Below are 23,858 nucleotides of genomic sequence, written 5' to 3' on the forward strand. Positions count from 1 at the left end.
AGGTTACCTGACCTGATAACTGTGTTTGTGTCAGTCAAGCGTGACCTGACTAAAATTTAATTTCTGACAGATACATCCCAACATCTAATTTGGCTCAACTACAACTTTTTTGTTGTTATTGTGAATAACAGTTTCTACCTGGGTCATGCTATGGGTGACATTGTAAATCTAATCATGGCTGATCTGATTCAACTGTGAAGTGAGGTGAGACTTCCTGCAGGGGGTGGTCTCACTCTACTTAGGTTTAATACCACATGGTGTGTACATCCAGCATGATGTCAAGCAGGGTTTAAAAATTACCCAAGGGAGTTCCACTATTAATAATGAATTAGACAATACAGATGCTCCTACCCACACTGCCTAAATATTTAGAAATATAATTGCTGAGACAGAGCTTGGCACTCATGTTTAACCATGCATTATAAAGACATCTCTTCCAGATAGATGAATTGAAGTTACATCCAGACATGAACCAAACAATACTGTCTGAAGCCAGTAGCTGCAGTGTAAATAAAGTAATATTCACAAGGGCTCTATACTGACCAATACTAACTATGCTACCAGTACATGGTTACCTTGGCACTCCCAAAGCATTTTCCATCATTTGAAATTGGTCATCTTGCTTACCTATCCTTCCTTATTCACCAGCCTGCTATAATCTGTGCTGCTTAAAGTTGTCGTTGGTGACAAACACAATCCTTGACAATGCTGCTCAACTAAATTGATACTATTATAGAACCAAAGAACACCTACAGTGTGGAAACGGGCCATTTGGCTCAACTAGTCCACACCGGCCCTCTGAAGAGTATCCTTCCCAGACCCATCCCCTTCACCTATAACCCTGCATTTCCCATGACAAATGCACCTAACCCCCACTTCCCTGAACACTATGGACAATTTAGCATTGCCAATTCACTTGGCCTGCACATCTTTGAATTGTGAAAGGAAACCAGGGCACCCAGGGGAAATCCATGCAGATGTGGGGAGAATGTGCAAACTCGATGTGGGCAGTCGCTCGAGGGTAGACTCAAACCTGGGTCTTTGGCACTGTGAGGCAACGCTGAGCCACCGTGCCACCCTAAAGGAAAGGTTTCAAGCGATATGAGCCAAACACAGCCAAATGGGACTAGCTCAATTTAGGAAATCTGGTTAGAATGGATTGGTTGGGCTGAGAGCCTGATTCTATGATGTGTGACTTTTTTCATAGGGCAACATAGTAGCTCAGTGGTTAGCACTGCTGCCTCACAGTGCCAGGGTCCCAGGTTCGATTCTAGCCTTGGGTGACTGTGTGGAGTTTGTACATTCTCCCAGTGTCTCCACTGGGTGGTCTGGTTTCCAAAGATGTGCAAGTTAAGTGGATTGACCATGCTAAGTAACCAATAGCTTTCAGGGATATGTAGGTTAGGTGTGTTAGACATGGGAAATGCAGGTTTACAGGGATAGGGATAGGGGGATAGGTCTGTTTTGGATGCTCTTCAGAGGGTTGGTGTGGACGTTGAGCCAAATGGCCTGTTTCCTCACTGTATGGAGTCTATTCTATCTATTTACCTGTCCAAATGATGTTGGTACTTGAAGTTAACAGGACACCAGCACCAGATGAGAATGATATGATTTTAACTTATTAGATTTGGCCTGTTTCAACATTCTACTGGTTTGTCCTAAAATAAGTGCAATTCCTTGCTTAGGAAAATTTAGTGGCATGTGTAACCTTGAAGCCTGGTTTTGCTAACCAGCCTGTAGTTTCCTGCTTTCTATTTCCCTCCCTTTTTGAATAAAAAGTTACATTTCATGTTGTCCAATCAAATGGGACCATCACTGAATCAAAGGAGTTCTGAAAAATTAACACTAGAGTCATAAAGTCATAGAGATACACAGTATGGAAACAGACCCTTCGGTCCAACTCATCCATGCCGACCCGATATCCCAACCCAATTTGGTCCCACCTGCCAGCACCCGGCCCATATCTTTCCAAACCCTTCCTATTCATATACCCATCCAAATGCCTTTTAAATGTTGCAATTGTGTCAGCCTCCACCACTTCCTCTGACAGCTCATTCCATACTCGTACCACCCTCTGAGTGAAAAAGTTGCCCCTTAGGTATCTTTTATATCTTTCCCCTCTCACCCTAAACTGTACCTTCTAGGTCTGGACTCCCCGACCCCAGGGAAAGGACTTTGCCTGTTTATCCTATCCATGCCCCTCATAATTTTGTAAACCTCTATACGGTCACCCCTCAGCCTCCGATGCTCCAGGAAAACAGCCCCAGCCTGTTCAGCCTCGCTCTGTAGATCAAATACTCCAACCCTGGCAACATCATCCTTGTAAATCTTTTCTGAACCCTTTCAAACTTCACAACATATTTCCGATAGGAAGGAGACCAGAATTGCATGCAATGTTCCAACAGTGGTCTAACCAATGCCCTGTAGAGCTGTAACATGACCTCCCAACTCCTGTACTCAATACTCTGACCAATAAAAGAAAGCATACCAAATGCCTCCTTCACTATCCTATTTACCTGCGATTCCACTTTCAATGAGCTATGAGCCTGCACTCCAAGGTCTCTTTGTTCAGCAACACTCCCTAGGACCTTACCATTAAGTGTATAAGTCCTGCTAAAGTTTGCTTTCCCAAAATGCAGCTCCTTGCATTTATCTGAATTACACTCCATCTGCCACTTCTCAGTCCATTGGCCCATCTGGTCCAGATCCTGTTGTAATCTGAGGTAACCCTCTTCACTGTCCACTACACCTCCAATTTTGGTGTCATCTGCAAACTTACTAACTGTACGTCTTATGCTCCCATCCAAATCATTTATGAAAATGACAAAATGTAGAGGACCCAGTATCGATCCTTATGGCACTCCACTGGTCACAGGCCTCCAGTCTGAAAAACAATCCTCTACCACCGCCTTCTGTCTTCTACCTTTGAGCCAGTTCTGTATCCAAATGGCTAGTTCTCCCTGTATTCCATGTGATCTAACCATGCTAATCAGTCTCCCATGGGAACCTTGTTGAATACCTTACTGCAGTCTATATAAAGCATTTCTACCACTCTGTCCGCACCAATCTTCTTTATTACTTCTTCAAAAAACTCAATCAAGTTTGTGAGAATGATTTCCCATGCACAAAGCCATGTTGACTATCCCGAATCAGTCCTTGCCATTCCAAATACATGTACATCCTGTCCTTCTGGATTCCCTCCAACAACTTGCCCACCACCGACATCAGGCTCACTGGTCAATAGTTCCCTGGCTTGTCCTTACCACCCTTCTTAAACAATGGTACCACGTTAACCAACCTCCAGTCCTCCGGCACCTCACCTGTGACTATCAATGATGCAAATATCTCAGTAAGAGCCCAGTAATCACTACTTCTCTAACTTCCCACAGAGTTCTAGGGTACACCTAATGCATCAACCAATTCATCAGCCAATTATTTTAAGACCCTCAGATGAAATACATCAGGACCCAGATTCTTGCCAGCCTGTAGCTCTACCTTCGTACTCAGCACTACTTTTTCCATAATCGTAATTTTCCTGATATCCTCCATTTGATGATTTATTGCTACCTCTGGAATGTTACATTAAACTGTATCTTGAAAATTGATGCAAAATAACTGGTCAGTTCATCTGCCATTTCCTACTTTCCATTATTATTTCTGCAGTCTCACTCTTCAGAGGAAGACTCACTGGGACTGGAACATTGTCTGTGCTTTCTCTCCACAGATGCTGCCACACTAGCTGAGTTCCTCCTGTAATTTCTGCAGAGAATACAGGCCAAGCCTATCTCATCTTTTCTCATAAGGCAATCTGGTATTTTCAGGTATTAGTTTAATAAACCTTCTCAGAACTACTTCCAACGCATTAACATAATTCCATGGGTATGATGACTGTACTGTACACAAAACACCAGATGCAATTTCAAAAATATCTGTATAACTGAAGCATAACTTCCTTACCTTTGCATAAACTTCCCCTCATAATAAACCATAATATTCTATTAGCTTTCCTGATTACTTGCTGTACATTATACTAATCTTCTATGATTCATGCTTTAGGATACCCAGATCTCTCTGCATTTCAGGGCTCTGCAACCTCTCTCCATCTTGATGTGACATTGTGGATGCGTTGGGCCAAATGGCCTGTTTCCTCACTGTAGGGATTTTATTCTATTCTATTCTATTCTATCTATTTACCTGCCCACATGATGTTGGCACTTGGACTTAACAGGACACCAGCACCAGATAAGAATGATATGATTTTAATGTATCAGATTTGGACTGTTCCAACATTCTACTGGTTTGTTCCAAAATAAGTCCCATTCATTGCTTAGGAAAATTTAGTGGCCTGTGTCACCTTGAAGCCTGGGTTTTCATTCTTTTTGCCAAATAGGACAATTTCACATTTTCCCATATTATATTCCACTTGCCAGATCGTTCCCCATTCACTTAATCTATCTATAGCCCTTTGAATGCTCCTATGTTCCCTTCAAAGCTCACGATCTTTTGTGATCAGCAAATTTAACTACAATACTGTTGATCCAAATCATTTACATAAATTGTAAAGAGTTGAAGCCCCAGCACCGATCCCTGTAGCATATCCACTCATGGTATTCTGCCAGCCTGAAAAAGATTCACATATTCCTACTGTCTGTTTTCTTTTAGCCAGCCAACCTTCTCTCCATGCCAGTATGTTACCCTGTACACCATGAGCTCTTATTTTCCACAATAAATTGGTCTGTGAATTGATAAGGGCGGCACGGTGGCACAGTGGTTAGCACTGCTGCCTCTCAGCGCCTGTAGACCCGGGTTCAATTCCTGACTCAGGCGACTGACTGAGGCCAGCGACCATAATTCTATTAGATTTAAAATAGTGATGGAAAAGGATAGACCAGATCTAAAAGTTGAAGTTCTAAATTGGAGAAAGGCCAATTTTGACGGTATTAAGCAAGAACTTTCAAAAGCTGATTGGGGGGGTACATTTTTGCAGGTAAAGGGATGGCTGGAAAATGGGAAGCCTTCAGAAATGAGATAATGAGAACCTGAGAAAGTATATTCCTGTTAGGGTGAAAGGAAAGGGAATGTAGCTATAGGGAATGCTGGATGACTAAAGAAATTGTGGGTTTGATTAAGAAAAAGAAGGAAGCATATGTCAGGTATAGACAGGTTAGATCGAGTGAATCCTTACAAGAGTATAAAGGCAGTAGGAGTATACTTAAGAGGGAAATCAGGAGGGCAAGAAGGAAACATGAGATAGCTTTGGCAAGTAGAATTAAGGAGAGTCCAAAGGATTACTAAAAGATTAATTAAGAAGAAAAAATAGAGTATTGGAGAAAATTAGCCAAAAGAATAAAATCTGATGGATATTCAGATATTTAAAAAAACAACTAGTTAACAAAGTAGGTATTAGTCCTGTGTACAATTAGCCTGGAGAATTGATAATGGAGAATATAAGGATAGTGGCAGATGATGATGAACTGAAAAGATATTTTATGTTGGTCTTCACTAGAGAGGAAATAGGTAGAATTCTGGGAAATAGTTGCTTATGAGGAATGGTACGGGAGGGTGGAACTCAAGAAATTTACAACTGCCAGGGAAGTAGTACTGAGTAAGTTGTTAGAATTGCAACTTGACAAGTCCCTGGAACCTGATGGACTTTGTACTCAGGTCTTAAAAGAAGGAGCTAGTGAGACAGTCATATGTTGGTTTCAATCCTTCTCCCAAACACCAGCTCCTAAGTCATGATTCATCTGCTGTAATCTCCTATTCCTAGCCTCACTTGCTTGTAGCACCGGAGGACCTCCTTTTTAAATTCCTTCCTAACTCTCTGTAAATTCCCTTCAGAATCTCAACCTTTTCCCTTCCTGTGTCATTGGTTCCAATGTGGACAATGACCTCTTGCTGGCCCTCTCCCCCTTGAGAACATTCTGCACCCTGTCTGAGACATCCTTGATCCTGGCACCAGGGAAGCAACATACCATTCTGATTTTTCACTGCTGGCCACAGAAACACCTGTCTGTACCTTCGACTAGAGAATCCCCTAACATAATTGATCTCTTGGAACCTGATGCACCCCTTGTTGCATTAGAGCCAGTCTTAATACCAGAAACGTGGCTGTTCGTGCTACATTCCTCTGAGAATCCATCACCGCCTATATTTTCCAAAACAGCATACTTGTTTGAAATGGGTATAGCCACAGAAGACTCCTACACTAGCTGTCAACCTCTCTTACTTTTCCTGGAGTTAACCCATCTCTGTGACTGTATCTGAGACTTTCCCCCCTTCCTATAACTGTCATCCATCACATACTGTTGTTGTTGCAAATACTTCATTGTTACTAATTGTCTCTCCAACTGACCCATTCGATCTGATAAGATTCACAACCAACAGCATTTATTGCAGATATAATCTGCAGTAACCCTTAAACCCTCTTTAAACTCCCACATCTAACAAGAAGCACATATCACTCTACTAAAGGCCATTTTTGCTCCTTCACAATCTACAGACCCAGAAAATAACATTGTCTTATTCTTCTACAAAACACTGCCCCAGGTTAAGTTAATAGTTATGGATTATATTTTAAATTTTTTCAAGAGACATATCTCCAAAAACATATAATCAAGAAAGAACCCACTATACTCACTACTACAGATTTTCTGTAGGCCACACTTAAAACAATTCACTTATCTGATTCTGTTGTGAACTTTGCCCAAACAGTTCCTCCAAGATCAGTTGTGAATTTCACTGTTTGTTAATTTTCCCAGATGTACTCCGATGTCCAGCGATACATGAATTCAAACAGCAAAGGCATTAACTGTGCAGGTACACTGTGGTATCAGTTTCTTTCTCTCTCTCTCTCTCTCTCTCTCTCTCTCTCTCTCTCTCTCCTGCACTGTCCTCACCATGTGCGTCCTTTGTCTGTTCTTCTCTCATTTAAAACTGCTGTTGTTTTGACTTTTTTTTCCCAAAGTTCCAAAACAATGCAACAACATATAAAACAGTATTTGCTGCTCCATAAATTCAAGGAAATCACCTCCAGCACCTAAAATACCTCAAAAAAGGAGCAACTGTTACAGCCAGAAATTTTTCCCATCCTCTATCTTGGATTACTCGTAATTTAAAACCAGTTCTCGTACAACCTGCTCTCTGGTTGTTCCTACAACATGCTGGTCTAAGAAATTGTCCTGAAAACATTCAAATTAATTCCTCCTCTTTGCTACTGTTCCCCATCTGTCTTTTCCAGTCTACATGTAGATTCAAATCCCCAATAATAATTGCAAACTTTTTTGGCAAACTCCTTTTATTTCTTCGTTGATACATTGTTCTACCAAACTGTAAAGGGGGATGTACACATATTCCTCCAAACCCTTTCTATTCATCTACCCGTCCTTTTAAATGTTGCAATTAGACTAGTCTCCACCACTTCCTCTGGCAGGTCATTCCATACACATACCACCTTCTGCGTGAAAATGTTGCCCCTTAGGTCTCTTTGTATATTTTCCCCCCTCTCATCCTAAACCAATGTCCTCTAGTTCTGGACTTCTTGACCCCAGGGAAAAAAAAACTTTGTCTATTTATCCTATCCCTGCCCCTCATGATTTTATAGACCTCTATAAGGTCACCCCTCAGTCTCCGATGCTCCAGGGAAAAATGTCCTAGTCTATTCAACCTCTCCCTGTAGCTCAAATTCTCCAACCCTGGCAACATCCTCATAAGTCTTTTCTGAACCCTTTCAAGTTTCACAACATCTTTCCAATAGCAAGGAGACCAGAATTGCATGCAATATTCCAAAAATGGCCTAATCAATGTCCTGTACAGCCACAACATGACCTCCCAACTCCTGTACTCAATAGTCTGACCAATAAAGGTAAGCATACCAAATGCCTTCTTCACTATCCTACCTAACTGCGACTCCACTTTCATGGAGCTATGAACCTGCACTCCAAGGTCTCTTTGTTCAGCAACACTCCCCAGGACCTTACTATTAAGTGTATAAGTCCTGCTAAAATTTACATTCCCAAAATGCAGCACTTTACATTTATCTAAATTAAACTCCATCTGCCATTTCTCAGTCCATTAGATCATCTGATCAAGATCCCGTTTTAATCTGAGGTAACCCTCTTCGCTGTCCACTACACCTCCAATTCTGATATCATCTGCAAACTTACTAACTATACCTTTTTTGCTCACATCCAAATCATTTATATAAATGACGAAAAGTAGTGGATCCATCACAAATCTTTGTGGTACTCCACTGGTCACAGGCCTCTAGTCTGAAAAACAACCCTCCACCACCAGCCTCTGTCTTCTACCTTTGAGTTAGTTCTGTATCCAAATGGTTAGTCCTCCCTGTATTCCATGAGATCTATCCTTGCTAACCAGTCTTCCCTGGGGAATCTCGTCGAATGCCTTACTGAAGTCCATATAGATCATGACTATCACTCTGCCCTCATCAATCCTCTTTGTTACTTCTTCAAAAAACTCAATCAAGTTTGTAAGACATGATATTCCACTCATAAAGCCATGTTGACTATCCCTAATCAGTTCTTGCCTTTCCAAATACATCTACATCCTGTCCCTCAGGATTCCCTCCAACAACTTGTCCACCACTGACGTCAGGCTCAGTGTGGTTCCCTGGCTTGTCCTAACCACCTTTCTTAACAGTGGCACCACGTTAGCCAACCTCCAGTCTTCCGGCACCTCACCTGTGACTATTGATGATACAAATATCTCAGCAAGGGGGCCAGCAATCACTTCCCCAGCCTCCCACAGAGTTCTAAGGTACACCTGGGGATTTATCATATCAAGACAACTAGCACTTCCTCCTCTGTAATATGAACATTTTTCAAGATATCACCATCTATTTCCCTACATTCTATAGCTTCCATGTCCTTTTCCTCAGTAAATACTAATGCATAATACTCATTTAATATCTCCCCCATCTCCTGTGGTTCCACACAAAGGCCACCTTGCTGATCTTTGAGGGGCCCTATTCTCTTCCTAGTTTCTGTTTTGTCCTTAATGTAGTTATAAAAACCCTTTGGATTCTCTTTAGCTCTATTTGCCAAAGCAATGTCATGTCCCCTTTTTGCCTTCCTGATTTTCCTCATTAGTATACTCCTACTGCCTTTATACTCTTCTGAGGATTCATTTGATCTATCCTGTCTCTACTTGACATATGCTTCCTTCTTTTTCTTAACCTAGCCCTCAATTTCTTTAGTCATCCAGCATTCCCTACACCTACCAGCCTTTCCTTTCACCCTAACAGGAATATACAGTCTCTGGACTCTCTTTATCTCATTTCTGAAGGCTTCCCATTTTCCAGCTGTCTCTTTACCTGCAAACATCTGCCCCAATCAGCTTTTGAAAGTTCTTGCCTAATACCTTCAAAATTAGCCTTCCTACAATTTAAACTTCAATTTTTAGATCTGGTCTATCCTTTTCCATCACTATTTTAAATCTAATAGAATTATGGTCTCTGGCCCCAAAGGGCTCCCCCACTGACACCTCAGTCACCTGCCCTGCCTTATTTCCCAAGAGTAAGTCAAGTTTTGCACCTTCTCTAGTAGGTACACCCACATACTGAATCAGAAAATTGTCTTGTATGCACTTAACAAATTTATCGTCATCTAAATCCTTAACACTATGGCAGTCCCAGTCTGTGTTTGGAAAGTTAAAATCTCCTACCATAACCACCCTATTACTCTCACAGATAGCTGAGATCTCCTTACAAATCTGTTTCTCAATTTCCCTCTGACTATTAGGGGGTCTGTAATACAATCCCAATAAGGTGATCATCCCTTTCTTATTTCTCATTTCAACCCAAATAACTTCCCTGGATGTATTTCCGGGAATATCCTCCCACAGCACAGCTGTAATGCTATCCCTTATCAAAGACACCACACTCCCTACTCTCTTGCCTCCCTTTCTATCCTTCCTGTAGCATTTCTATCTTGGACCATTAAGCTGCCAGTCCCATCTATCCCTGAGCCACATTTTGGTAAGTGCTATGATATCACAGTCCCATGTTCCTAACCAGTTCATCTGCCTTTCCTGTTAGGCCCCTTGCTTTGAAATAAATGCATTTAAATTTACCAGTCTACCTTGTTCTCTGCTTTGTCCCTGCCTGCCCTGACTGTTTGACTCACTTCTTTTCTCAACTGTACCAGTCTCAAATTGATCTCGTTCCTCACTATCTCCCCAGGTCCTACCCCCCACCTTAATAGTTTAAATACTCCCAAGCAGTTCTAGCAAATTTCCCTGCCAGTGTATTTGTCTCCTTGCAATGCAGGTGCAATCCATCCTTCTTGTACAAGTCTACCCCAGAAGAGATTCCAATGACCCAAAAATGTGACTCCCTCTACCATACACCTGCTCCTCAGCCATGCATTCATCTGCTCTATCCTCCTATTCCTATCCTCACTAGCTTGAAGCATTGGGAGTAATCCAGATATTACTACTCTCGAGGACCTCCCTTTTAAATTCCTGCCTAACTCTCCGTAATCTCCCTTCAGAATCTCTACCTTTTCCCTTTCTTTGTCATTGGTTCCAATGTATTCAATGACTTCCTGCCTGTCCCTCTCCCCCTTGAGAACATTGTGCACCCTCACTGAGCCATCCTTGATCCTGGCACCAGGGAGGCAACACACCATTCTGATTTTTTGTTGCTGGCCACAGAAACATCTGTCTGTGCCTCGGACTAGAAAGTCCCCGAACATAGTTGATCTCTTGGAACCCGACACACTCCTCATTGCAGTCTTGATACCAGAAACCTGGCTGCTCGTGCGACATTCCCTTGAGAGTCCATCACCCCCTCCATTTTTTTTAGTCAGCTATCTAATGTTTATTAACAACACTAAATACTTACAAAACTACAATATTACAGACTTTTACATGTAATTTAAGGTCTAGGGTGCTTACAGATGTAACCAGACATTACCCACACATTGTTGACCGAATGCACTGACTCCGCTATACTGAGGGAATGACTGCCAGTGAGGTGGGTATCTCTGTGTCAGAACATCACATGTCACTGACTGGTCTGGAATCTGTACAATCCAACAACAACTAACATACAGGCTTCCCTTGGTTGCAGGAGTAGGACTGAACCTTGGCCACAGACATCTATGAAATGGTCGACAGAGACACCAGAAATTAGCCTAGAAGAATCTCATTTTCATTCATGCAAATAGCAGGGGAAAAAGCCTCCTAAGTATTCAACCCTTTACAACTATATTTAATAATTTACAAATGTTTTCAAAATTAGATTTTAATAGAGGAACTCACAACTATTCCTGGGAAAGCAAATTATTTATTGAACTTCTTACTTACCGATATTCATTGCAGTTTGCTCCCTGTATGAAAAACAATGTAAAAAGTTTCAATTATGTTGGACAGAAGCAAGTCATTCAACTCTCGCAGTCTAAAGGCAAAATCTTCAATTTTTTTTGGATGTCTCATGTGTTCAAAAATTGGAGAGGCACCGCTTCAGAGGAAATCCCACTGTATCTGCTTTCAATCAGACAGTTTAAGGGGCAATCACAGACTTTCCTCTGAAATCAAGGAACAAAACTCCCATTGATCAACGAGAGCTGCTAGCCAAGCAGAGAGCTCTTGAACTTATCAGTGGCATGGCAGCTGCTGGATGGACAATTCAGAGCATGAGGACTGCAGTGGTGGCAGGAGAGGATAGGAGCAAGAATGGAATATGGCCCTTAACAGCCAATCCATGTCCCAAGTCCTGTCCCTCACTCATGCATAAATTACAGCAGATAAATACTCACCTCCTGCCAACTTATAGGGCCTTTACCAGTCAGATTTTCCACCCCTTATTTGTCCCACCTGATGCTAAGATAATGGCAATCCAGCTCTTATGGGCCTCAGTTGAAGACAGTGGGGGATGTAGGTGAAGGTCAAGTGTGAGCCTTCACATGGAGAACTCAACATGGGCCTGGAGGTGGGAAGGTGCCAGGTTCTGTGACACCAAAACCCCACTGAGTTAATTTGACTTTCCACCTCCAGGTCCACTGCTTCTTCAATTGGAACATTTTGCCCCATGCTGTACTTGAGTAACTTTCTATTCTTAACTTTATCAGCCTAACACTCTATTCCTTTCTCCATTAGGTGCTTCTCTAGTTTTCCCCTTTAATCTGCCAATATCATTCACAGTTAAAAATCACACAACACCACATTATAGTCCAACATGTTTATTCGGAAGCACTAGCTTTTGGAGTGCAGTTCCTTCATCAGGTGGTTGTGGAGCCTAAGATCATAGGACACAGGATTTTTCGCAAAAGGTTACAATGTGATGTAACTGAAATTTGTTATTGAAAAAGATCTGGATTGTTAAGTCATCCGTCTTTTAGAATGGGTATGTTGATTTCAGTTCTTTCATATGTAAATTCCAAAACTTTCTTAAAGTTACATTCTCAAGTAAGCTTTAACAATAGGCACCATGCCATCTCAGATAATGCATTGAAGGTGTGAAGTGCCCTGTGTGAGGCTGTTTGTGCCCCAATGTTCAGACTGACTCTAATCTAAAAAAGGGATTTACAGTATCTTACATGGACTCATGCAGTTTTTGAGGAAAATAAAATATAATTCTGCAAGTACAAGTTCACCCCACAAATTTATGTGTGCATGTGCACGCATGTGGGTCTGTGTGCGCGGGGTCGGGTATGAGTGTCTGTGAGAGAGTGTGTATATGTGTATGTGAGTGAGTGTGAGTGAAAAGGGATATAAGTCTGTGAGAGGGTGTTTGTGTGTGTGTGTGGGAAGCAGTGTGGTCACCTGTAATGTGACATGAACCCAAGGTCCTGGTTGAGGCCATCCCTATGGCTACCAAACTTGGCTATCAGCTGCTGCTCGGCCACTTTGTGTTGTTGCCTGTCCCGAAGTCCGTCTTGGAGGACGGTCACCCGAAGGTCCAAAGTCGAATGTCCCATACCGCTGAAGTATTCTCCGGCAGAGAGGGAATATTCCTGCCTGGTGATTGTTGTGCGGTGTCTATTCATCCATTGCTGTAGCCTCTACTTGGTCTCACCAATGTACCATGCCTCAGGTCATCCTTGCCTGCAGTCTATGAGGTAGACAACGTTGGCCAAGTCACATGAGAACCTGTCCATACATGGTGGAAGTTGTCCCTATGTGTAATTGTGGCATCCGTGTCAACACTCTGACACAACTTGCAGCGTCTACTGTGACAAAGTTGTATGGTGTTGTCCTGAAAGCTGGGCAGTTTGCTACGAACAATGATCTGTTTGAGATTTAGTGGTTGTTTAAAGGTGGGAAATGGAGGTGTGGGGAAGGTCTTGGCAAGGTGGTCATCTTCATTGATGATGTGTTGCAAGCTGTGAAAAACATGGCGTCGGTTTTCAGCTCCTGGAAAATATTGGACAACAAAGGGTACTCTATCGGTTGCAGCTTGTGACTGTCTCCTGAGGAGGTCATTATAGTTTCTCGCTTGAGATGTTCACTTGAGAATGCAACTTTAAGAAAATTCCAGAATTTATGTATGAAAGAAGTGAAACCAATATGCGTATTCTAAAAGATGAGAGACTTAAAAAACAATCTTTTTCAATATGTAATTTCAGTTACATCACACTAAACTTTTGCTATAAATTCTGTGTTTTACAATCTTATTCTCCACAACCAACTGATGAAGGAGCAGCGCTCCAAAACCTAGTGCTTCCAAATAAACCTGTTGGACTATAACCTGGTGTTGCGTGATTTTTAACTTTGTACACCCCAGTCCAACACCGGCATCTCCAAATCATGAATATCATTCACCTTATCTATTCTGTACGGTAACAAATTCCACATTCTCCACCACTTTCTATGGATCTAAGATTCCTCAAATTCCTGTCTTGCCAGATTCCACCTTCCACACTTGGTAAATTTGAGAATATGCATTATGTACCTGCACTAAGTCATGTTCACTCTCTAATCCTATGCTCACTGACTATATAGGCTCCAAGTTAGGCAACACCTTGCTTTTAAAACTCACGCTTGCTTCAAAGTACTTTTGTGATTTTGTTCCTTCCTTTTGTATTACACAAATGCCAGGTAATAACCATCACAAACAAAAATGTATCTAACCATCTCTCTTTGGTCATTCAATGACATTACCAGGGGTTATCATTGACCGGAACTTTAACTGGACCAGCTATGTAAATACTATGGCCACAAGAAAAAACTTAACCTGAAAATGTTGAGGCATGGAACTCACCTCCTCACTCACCAAAAATTGTTTCACTGTCTGCAAGGCACGAATCAGGAGAATGAGGGTATGCTTTCTACTTGTCTGGTTGAGGGTGGCTCCAACAATACACAAGAAGCTTGACATAATTCAGGACAAAGCATCTCACTTGATAAACACCTTATTTGCCAATCAAAATGTTCACATCCTTCAACACTGATGAACAGTGGCAGTAGAGTGTACCATGAACAAAACGCACTGGAACAACATACCAAGGCTCCTTCAGCAGCACCTTTTAAACCTGCGACCCCTGAATATATACCTTGAAAGACAATTCAGCAGATGCATTGGAACACCATCACCTAGAAGTTGCCCTCCAAACCACACACCATCCTGATTTACTATCGTTTGGAACTCCCTCCTCAACACCACAGCGTGTGTACCTTCACCAGATGGCCTGAAGCAATTCAGAAACTGCCTTCTCATCCCACTTACGGCCGGGTAACAGATTCTGGCTTTTCCAGTGACTCCAATATTCCATGAAAGAATATTTAAAAATATCTGTAATCACCTTCAGCCGTACAAATTTCCTGTTCTCTCAATTTCCACAAAATCTCTCTGCCATTGTTGGTGGCCCTTACAGCTCTGGAATTTCCTTCTTTTACCTCTCTGACTCCCTATCACTCTTCCCTCCTTTCACATCTGAAAGATTCCCCTGACCAAGCTTTTGGTAATTTGGCCCAATGTAACTTTTTGTGACTCAGTGTCTGACTTTGTTCCATACTGTTCATGGGAAGAGCCTTGTGAGCCTTTTATTATGCTGAATAATTTCCTGCGGCCATACTAGTCTGAAAACGCCTGATCTCGGAAGCTAAATAGACGCAGGCCTGGTTAGTACTTGGATAGGAGACTGCATGGGAATAGCAAGTGCAGTAAGCTTTATCTTGGCTCAGTGGTTAGCACTGCTGCCTCACAGCACCAGGGTCCCAGGTTTGATTCCAGCCTCGGGTGACTGTCTGTGTGGAGTTCGCATATTCTCCCTGTTTCTGCATGGGTTTCTTCTCGGTGCTCTGGTTTCCTCCCACAGTCCAAAGATGTGCAGGTCAGGTGAATTGGCCATGATAAATTGCCCATAGTGTTAGGTGCATTAGTTAGAGGGAAGTGGGTCTGGGTGGGTTACTCTTCAGAGGGTTGGTGTGGACTAGTTGAGCTGAAGGGCCTGTTTCCACACTGTAGGGAATGTAATCTAATCAAGTTATTGTGATTTGATTTCTTGGTGACTGTCTAAATTGCTTTTGCCAGCAAGTAAAAGCAATTCTCACTGTTTAATCTATCAAAACAATTCATAATTTTAAAATTTTCTATTAGGCCACCCTTCAGCCTTCACATTTCAAGAGAAAAGAGATCACGGGCTGTTGGATTCTTTCCTAATGGCAGAACCTTGCAATTCTGCTATCACTCTGGTAAGTATATTCTGAATATTCTCCATTGCTCTTATATCATTTTTATACTTTCTCCTCATCACATTTGTTCAAAGAGAGCGCTAACCATTTTCAACGTTAATGTGATAAGAATAATAGTGAACAACTTACCATGAAAATTATTGAAAATAAGTTACCTTTAGAAATCTGTAAGGATCACTCTGATTTAAAATGGTATTTATCTGCTCAATAGTTCTTGTTATGTCATCAAGTTCTTCGATCCAGTCTTTCGATTGAGCTTCGATGTAAAGAGTGGCAGCCTGTCGTTCAGCTTCAATAAACTGCAAGGTCTGCCGCTCATCATCTTCAATAAGAGCTTTAATCCCTTTATAGTGCTGCATAGCCTTTTCCAGGTATCCAGAATATGCTGCCTATAGGAATTAATATATGAAGACATTTTAGATTCCTTTCTGGGGAATACTCAAATCTAAGTATGTATACTTCTGGGAAACCAAAATAAAGAAACAGGGAATTGAGAAAAATAATTAATACAACATTACCATGCTATCAATAATGGTAACCACAAAACTATTAGATTGCTGCAATAAACAGTCTGCTCCACTAGTGTTCAATAGTACTTCATTAATGATGGAACATTAGCCACTTTTAGCGTACATGCTACTATAAATCCATAGCAAATGGACTGATTCTTCATTGTCCTTGGAAATGGCCCAGAAAGTGATGCAGTTATATCAAACAACAATCAAGAGCAATGAGAAAATGGAAGTTTACATTGACTTATGTTTGAGCCAGAACTCAAAACACTTTTAAGGCAGGCAGCTCAGACCATAACTTTGCAATTTGTTTCGGTAAGTATCCAGTGAAAATTACCCACATTAAGTTAGTTAGCTAGGTTGACTACTAGATTTTAAAACAGACAAAATTTTATTCCCAAATTACAGAATGAAACACAAAAAACAGAATAAAGAACCCCTACAGAACTCAACCTATCCAACTAGACTTAATTATACTGTTCCGAATATACACAATAGTCACAATCAGCAAACTCTCTTTAAAAACGAGTATAAGTGGAACATATGCTGACAGGTTGAAGCTGACGGGCAAAGAGAGAGAGACAGAGTTTCCACACAGCTCCCCTTTGAACTTCTCACCAGTTCAGGACTGAACTAAAACTGCTCAGCTCAGCCAGCTAGAGAGCTGACCACTCCCCTTTCTTTATGCAGGTCACTTCTAAAGCATGGTCACTTTGGCCTGAAGTCTCATCTGTTTATACATAAACAAAAGGCCTCTCAAAATCCTATTCATTTCTGTACCAAACTGGACTGATCAGAGCCCGGCCTGGTTTATTACCCCTCTGAAAAAAAATCAAGGACAGAGTCTCCTTGAGCCAAGGAACAGCTTTTAGAAAAAAAAGTGGACTTACTTTGTGACACTTAGCAGCCACAGAACAAAAGAACACCCATTGCTTCTGAAGAGTTCTTTCACACAAACTTCTGGGGACATCAGTAAACCTTGGGAGACCTGTCTTACAGGTTAGTTAAACAACAGTCTGGCATGATCACATTGACTATACTGAGAGAATGAGCTGAAAATATGTTGCTGGAAAAGCGCTGCAGGTCAGGCAGCATCCAAGGAGCAGGAGAGTCGACGTTTTGGGCATGAGCCCTTCTTCAGGGATATTCCTGAAGAAGGGCTCATGCCCGAAACGTCGATTCTCCTGCTCCTTGGATGCTGCCTGACCTGCTGCGTTTTTCCAGCAACACATTTTCAGCTCTGATCTCCAGCATCTGCAGTCCTCACTTTCTCCTATACTGAGAGAATCCCATGTTTAAGTCAATTTTCCTGACTCTCTAATCAAAATCTCATAGTGTAACCTCAAGGGACTGAATAGTCTTTTTATGTGCTGTATATCTCCAGATGTGCTCTCACCACATGTACAATTACAACAATACCTCCCTGCTTTTATACTCCATTACTTTAAAAATAAATCCCGAATTCCGTTTAGGCTCTTTATCATCTACTGTACTTGCATACTAGTTTTCTGTGACCCATGAATCAGGACATTCCTCTGCACTGAAGTATTTTGAACCTTTGTCCAAACGTAACTTGCAGCAACTACAGCAGGACTCAAAGAACTGTGAATGCCATTTGTTGCAGTATGACAAATCCATTGACCGACACAACCCAGCTGATTGCTTTCGGTCACATTTTTTTTTAAGGACATAACCTCTAAAGAGGACCTTCTCACCCTTTTGCCCAGTAAAGAGAGAACAAAATCATTTACAATGAATTCAAAATTCATATATGTTTGAGTAAAAAACATTTCAATCCAAGGAGGTGGTTTGTGGTGCACAAGTCATTTGCGCTTTGTTACATATTACAGAAATTATTCTTCTGATTTCCCCTCTTTTGTCGCTACCTCTGCATTATTCATCAGCAGGTATTAGTGAGTAAATTTATGGACTTTGGAAGTAGAGGCTGTTGATCAGATTGTAAATTCAATTCAAGCAAGAGCACTTCAGCATCACATATTTAAATTCTTACCCAAAGAACTTGATGGTACCCACAGTGAACTAATTCTCAATGCTGATGTGAGATGGTTAAGTCAAGAAATGCTCTTGCAAAGGTTTTGAAATCTGATGCCAGATGTCATCACTTTTCTTAAACTAAGGAATGAGGTGTGCAGTGAGCTGTCAGACAATGTTGGGCTACATGATTTCAGGTTCCTTACAGACATCAAAGCTGAACTGTGAACTTCAGGGAAAGCACTTAGCACATATGATCAGTGCTGTGAATACATTCAAATTGAAACGGTGTCTGTGGTGCTCCTAATTAAAACACAAAAATGCTGCAACACTTTGCGTGTCTGGAGAAAATGCTCAAAAAAACATGAAAAACAATGAAAAGTCACTCCACCCAGATAGCAGCTGATTACATCTGAGAAAGTTAGCAGAGGACTTCAAGAGGTGATTTCAGGAATTAGATGTGGAACAAATCATCATGCTTGCCTCAGATCCATTCATTAAAGTAGCCATTGTTGGGTCGGCTATCAAATTCAACAGGTATTTAGTTTATAAAATAGTGGAGTTAAATTGAGATAATTACAAAATGATATTGAGCTTTTATTAATTCATTTGTAGGACATGGGTATTGCTGACTGGCCAGGAATTTTACTGCCAGTCCCTCGTTGCTCTTGAGAAGGTGCTGGTGAGCCACCTGGAACCACTGCAGTGCACTATTTCCTTAGGGATGAAATTCCAGCACATTGACCCAGCAAACAGTGAATTCAGAATGATGAGTTGTTTGGATGGGGACTTACATAGGTGGTGGTGTTCCCATGTATCTGCTGACCTTTGTCTAGATGGAAGTGGTCAAGGATTTGGAAGGTGCTGTCCAAGGATCTTTGATGAATTTCTGCAGTGCATCTTGTAGATAGTACATACTGCTACTGAGCCTCGATGGCGGAGGGAGTAATGCTTGTGGATGTGGTACCATTCAGGAGGGCTTCTTTGTCCTGGATGCTGTCACAGTTCTTGAGTGGTATTGAAGCTGCACCCATCCAGGCAAGTGGGAAGTATTCCATCACACTCTTGACTTGTGTCTTGTGGATGGTGGACAGCCTTTGGGGAATCAGGTGGTGAGTTACTCGCCGAAGTATTCTTAGACTCTGACCTGCTCTTGTAGCCACTGTGTTTATGTGGTGAATCCAGTTGAGCTTCTGGTCAATGGCAACCCTCAAGATGTTGATTGTGGGAGTTCAGTGATGGGAACACTATTGAATGTCAAAAGGTGGTGGTCAGATTGTCTTTTATTGGAGATGGTCATTGCCTGTATTAGTGTGGCATAAATGTTACTTGCCACTTGTCAACCCAAACTTGGATATTGTCCAGACCTTGATGAATTTGAAGATGGATTCCTTCAGTATCTGAGGAGTCACAAATAATGTTGAACATTGTGCAATCATTGGTGAACATCCCCACTTCTGACCTTATAATGCAGCAAACATCATCGATGAAGCAATTGATGATGATTGGGCTGAGGATACTGCACTGAGGAAATTCTGCAGAGACGTCCTGGAGCTAAGATGACTGACCTCCAACAACCACCACCATCTTCCCATATGCTAGATGTGACTCTAAGCAGTGGAGAGTTTGCCTCCTGATGCCATTGATTCCAGTTTTGCTCAGGCTCCTTGATGCCACACTCGGTCAAATTCAGCCCTGATATCAAGAATTGTCACTTTCACCTCACCTCTGGAATTCAGCTCTTTTATCCATGCTTGAACCAAAGATGTAATGAGGTCAGGAACTGATTGGTCCTGGTGGAACCCAAACTGAGCATCACTGAGCAGGTTATTGGTGAACAGATGTTGCTTGATAGCACTATTGATAACACCTTCCATCACTTTACTGATGAGAGTAGACTGATAGGGCAGTTGGATTTGGCCTCTTTTTGTGTACATGATATACCTGGACAATTTTCCACAATCCAGTGTCATAACTGTACTGGAACAGTTTGGCTAGGGGATCAGAAAGTTCTGGAGCACAAGTCTTCAGTACTGTTGCTGGAATTTTGTCAGGGCCCATAGCCTTTACAGTATCTAGGGTTTCTACCACTTCTTGATATCACATGACAGAAGATAGGTAACCTTGGGACCACTGGAGGATGTTGATCCACTTGGCACTTCCAGTTGAAGATTGCTGTGAATGCTTCAGCCTGGTTTTTTGCATTTGTGTATTGGGCTCTTCCATCATTGAGGATGGGGATTATTGTGGAGATTCCTCCTCCATTGAGTTGTTTAATTGTCCACCACCATTCACAACTGGATGTGGCAGGACTGTGGTTGACTCCTTGTTTTCAGATATATCTGGGGCTGTTTCTGGCATGCCCTCCTGCACTCTCCAGTGAACGAGGGTTATTCTCCGTACCTGATGGTAATACTTGAGTGGGGACATGCTGAGCCATGAGGTAGTAGATAGTGCTGGAGTACAATTCTGCAGCTGTTGATGGCTCATAGCACCTCATGTCTTGAGTTGCTGTTCAAGGTCTGTCCCACTTAGCATGATGATAGTGCCACACAACACAACAGAGGGTATTCTCAATGTGAAGACAGGGCTTCATCTCCACAAGGACTGTGCAGTGATCACTCTTACCAATACTGCCAAGGACAGATGCATCTGCAGCTGGCAGATTGATAGGGATGAGGTCAAGTATGTTTTTCCCTCTTATTGATTCCCTCACCACCTGCTGCAGACCAAGTTCAGCTGGCAGGTCTTTTGGGTCCCGACCAGTAGTGTTTCTGCCAAGCCACAGTTGGTGGTGGACGTTGAAATCCCCCACCCAGAGTACATTTTGTGCCCTTGCCACCCTCAGTGCTTCCTTCAAGTGTTAATCAGCATGGAGGGGTACTGATTCATCAGCTGAGGGAGGATGGTGGAAATCCATGAAAATCAGATCAAATGACAGTAAACAAAAAATGTTCACTCCTGCTATCCTGCACTTTACAAAGGGAAAGCCTACCTTGACTCCTCATACCTCTGTGAGACATCTTTTTTAATTCATGGGATGTGGACGTCATTGACTGTGCCAGCTTTTATTAATCAATCCTGGGTCCCTTAAGAAGATGATGGTGAGCTGCCTCTTGATCCACTTTGTATTGGATGGTGTCAAACTTCTTGAGTGTTGCTGGAACTGCACCATTCCAGGAAAATGAAGAGTACTCCATCACAGTCCTGCCTTATGCCTTGCAGATGTTTGGCATAGTTTGGAGGGTGAGGAGGTGAGTTAACCATTGAAGTATGAGTGGCACAGTGGCTCAGTGGTTAGCACTGCTGTCTCACAGTGCCAGGAACATGGTTTCAATTCCAGCTTTGGGCAACCCTCTGTGTGGAGTTTGCATATTCTTTCTGTTTCTGCATAGGTTTCCTCCAGGTGCTCGGTTTCTTCCCACAGTCCAAAGATGTGCAGGTTAGGTGAATTGGCCATGCTAAATTGCCCATAGTGTTCAGGCCTGTGTCAGTTAGGTGCAATAGTCGGAAGAAATGTAGAGTATTGGGCAGGGGAATGGTTCTGGGTGGGAAACTGTTTGGAGGGTTGGCATGGACCTGTTGGACCAAATGGCCTGTTTCCACACTGTAGGTAATCTATGATTATCTATGATGTATTACTTACATCTGACCTGGTCTTGTAGCTTCTATATTTACACAATTAGTCTAGTTTAGTTTCTGGTCAATGGTAACCCCCCCCCCCCCAAGAGTTTGACAGTGGAGGACTATATGATGGTAACGCAATTAAATTTCAAAAGTTAGATAATCTTTTATTGGAGATAGTCATTGCCCAGGTATTTGTGAAGCACGAATGCCACTTGCAACTTTTCAGCACAAGCTTGGACATTGTCCAAGTCTTGCTGAATTTGAACATGGACTGCTTCAGTATCTGAGGAGTCACAAATAGTGCTGAACGTTATGCAATCATCAGCAAACAACTCCACTTCTGACCTATGATGCAGGGTAGGTCTTGAAGCAATTGATGATGGTTGGGCCTAGGATACTATCCTGAGGAACTCCTGCAGAGATGTCCTGGAATTGAGATGACTGATCTCCAACAACCACAACCATCTTCCTATGGGCCAGATATGCCTCAAACCAGTGGAGAGTTACCTCCCTGATTCCCATTGATTTCCAGATGAAGGTCTCCTTATCCAAGTATTGCACTTGCCTCATAGGTACTCTTTTGATGGACCTTTAGATAACTCTCAGGGTCAATCTGCAGACCAGACCTCAAAGCATTGGCAAATAACATGCCATCACATGTGTCATGCCGACGCTTGGTGAATAGTCAGCAAAATAATTTATGCTTGGTTTTAGATTTATATAGCATGAAAAATAAACCGTTTATTTTTCATTGTGGTTAGTCTTGGTTAAACTTAAATTCAAAAAGTGATCTTGTGCTTCAAAAGATTGGAGACCATTGTCCCACAGTTTCAAAAATTGAGATGTATCTCATTATACTTAGAAAATACTTAGAAGGATAGACAGCACTGATGCAGGCCATGTTTTTCTCCCCCAGTTGGGATGTTCAGAACCAGCGGTTTAAAATACAAGGAAGCCACTTATTAACATGAGGAAGAGAATTGATTTTTCTTGGGCAAGTTGAAATCTCAAAGGACTATGGAATTGCTGTCATTGAGTATGTATATCGTGGATATTGACAAATTTCTGATGATCACTTATTTAAGGGGATAGTGGGAGATCAAGGGCAAATGACATTGGAATGAATGATCAGCCATGATTGCATTGTATGATAGAATAGCTTTGACACGCTGAATGGCCTACTTTGCTCCTGTGCTTGTCTGTTCCTAACCTAGATTTCTAAAAGAGATAGCTTCAGTAATAGAGAAGGATCTGGCTGTGGTTTACCAAAATTCTCCAGATTCTACAATACTCCCGCAGATTAGAAGTATGCAAAAAAGGAAGAAGACAGAAATCAGGGAACAACATGCCAGTTAACCTGATATCAATCATTAACAAACCGCTTGCATTTATTATTATGTACATATTAATAATGCTCTTAGAAGGGCATAATGATTAGAACTAGTCAACATGTTTTTACAAGACAGAAATCCTGTTTGACAAACTTATTGGCGTTTTCTGATGATGTAATCAGTAGAGTATTAACAGGGCAACTAGCAAATGTAGTATGCTTAGATTTCCAAAAGATATTTGATACATTTTCGAGTTCTTACAACATTGAAAGAAACCATTCAGCCCATTGTGGCTACACCGGTCATCAAACATGTAACTATTCTAAATTCATTTTCCAGCACTTGGCCCATAGCCTTGTTTGCTAAGGTGTTTCAAGTATTCACTTAAATAGTTCTTCAATATTTAGAGGAGTCCTGACTCCACCTCCCTTTTAGGCAAAGAGTTCCATATAATCACAATGGTCTGAGTAAAAGGTTTGCTTTCTTAAAATCCCCTCTAAACTTCCTGCTCCTTACCTTAAAACTATGCCCCCTCGGTACTGACCCTTCTACTAAATGGAGATGTTTCTTCAACTTGGTTACATCCCTCAGAACTGTGTATGTTTCAATTGGATGCTTACTCTGCTATAACGAAAACAACACCAGCCTGGCCGGTCTGTCTTCCAAGCTGAATCACTCTAGTTGAGGCAACCATCCTGGTTAATCTTTTCTGCATCCTCGCTAGAACAATCACATCCTT

The 23,858-nt window shown here is 41.8% G+C and overlaps 1 protein-coding gene across 1 annotated transcript in view; it reads right to left on the minus strand.

The window, feature by feature from the left end:
- Window positions 1-23,858, minus strand: part of LOC132816954 (E3 ubiquitin-protein ligase TRIM62-like) — a 54,880-nt gene that overhangs the window by 11,062 nt on the left and 19,960 nt on the right. Inside the window, exons 3-4 of the mRNA XM_060826979.1 lie at window positions 15,813-16,046; window positions 11,329-11,351 (exon numbers count right to left, since the gene is read on the minus strand). Of these exons, the coding sequence (XP_060682962.1) occupies window positions 11,329-11,351; window positions 15,813-16,046 (257 nt within the window). The remainder of the gene's footprint in view (window positions 1-11,328; window positions 11,352-15,812; window positions 16,047-23,858) is intronic.

This window comes from Hemiscyllium ocellatum, chromosome 6 (genome assembly GCF_020745735.1).
Source record: "Hemiscyllium ocellatum isolate sHemOce1 chromosome 6, sHemOce1.pat.X.cur, whole genome shotgun sequence".
In the NCBI taxonomy this organism is placed as follows: domain Eukaryota; kingdom Metazoa; phylum Chordata; class Chondrichthyes; order Orectolobiformes; family Hemiscylliidae; genus Hemiscyllium; species Hemiscyllium ocellatum.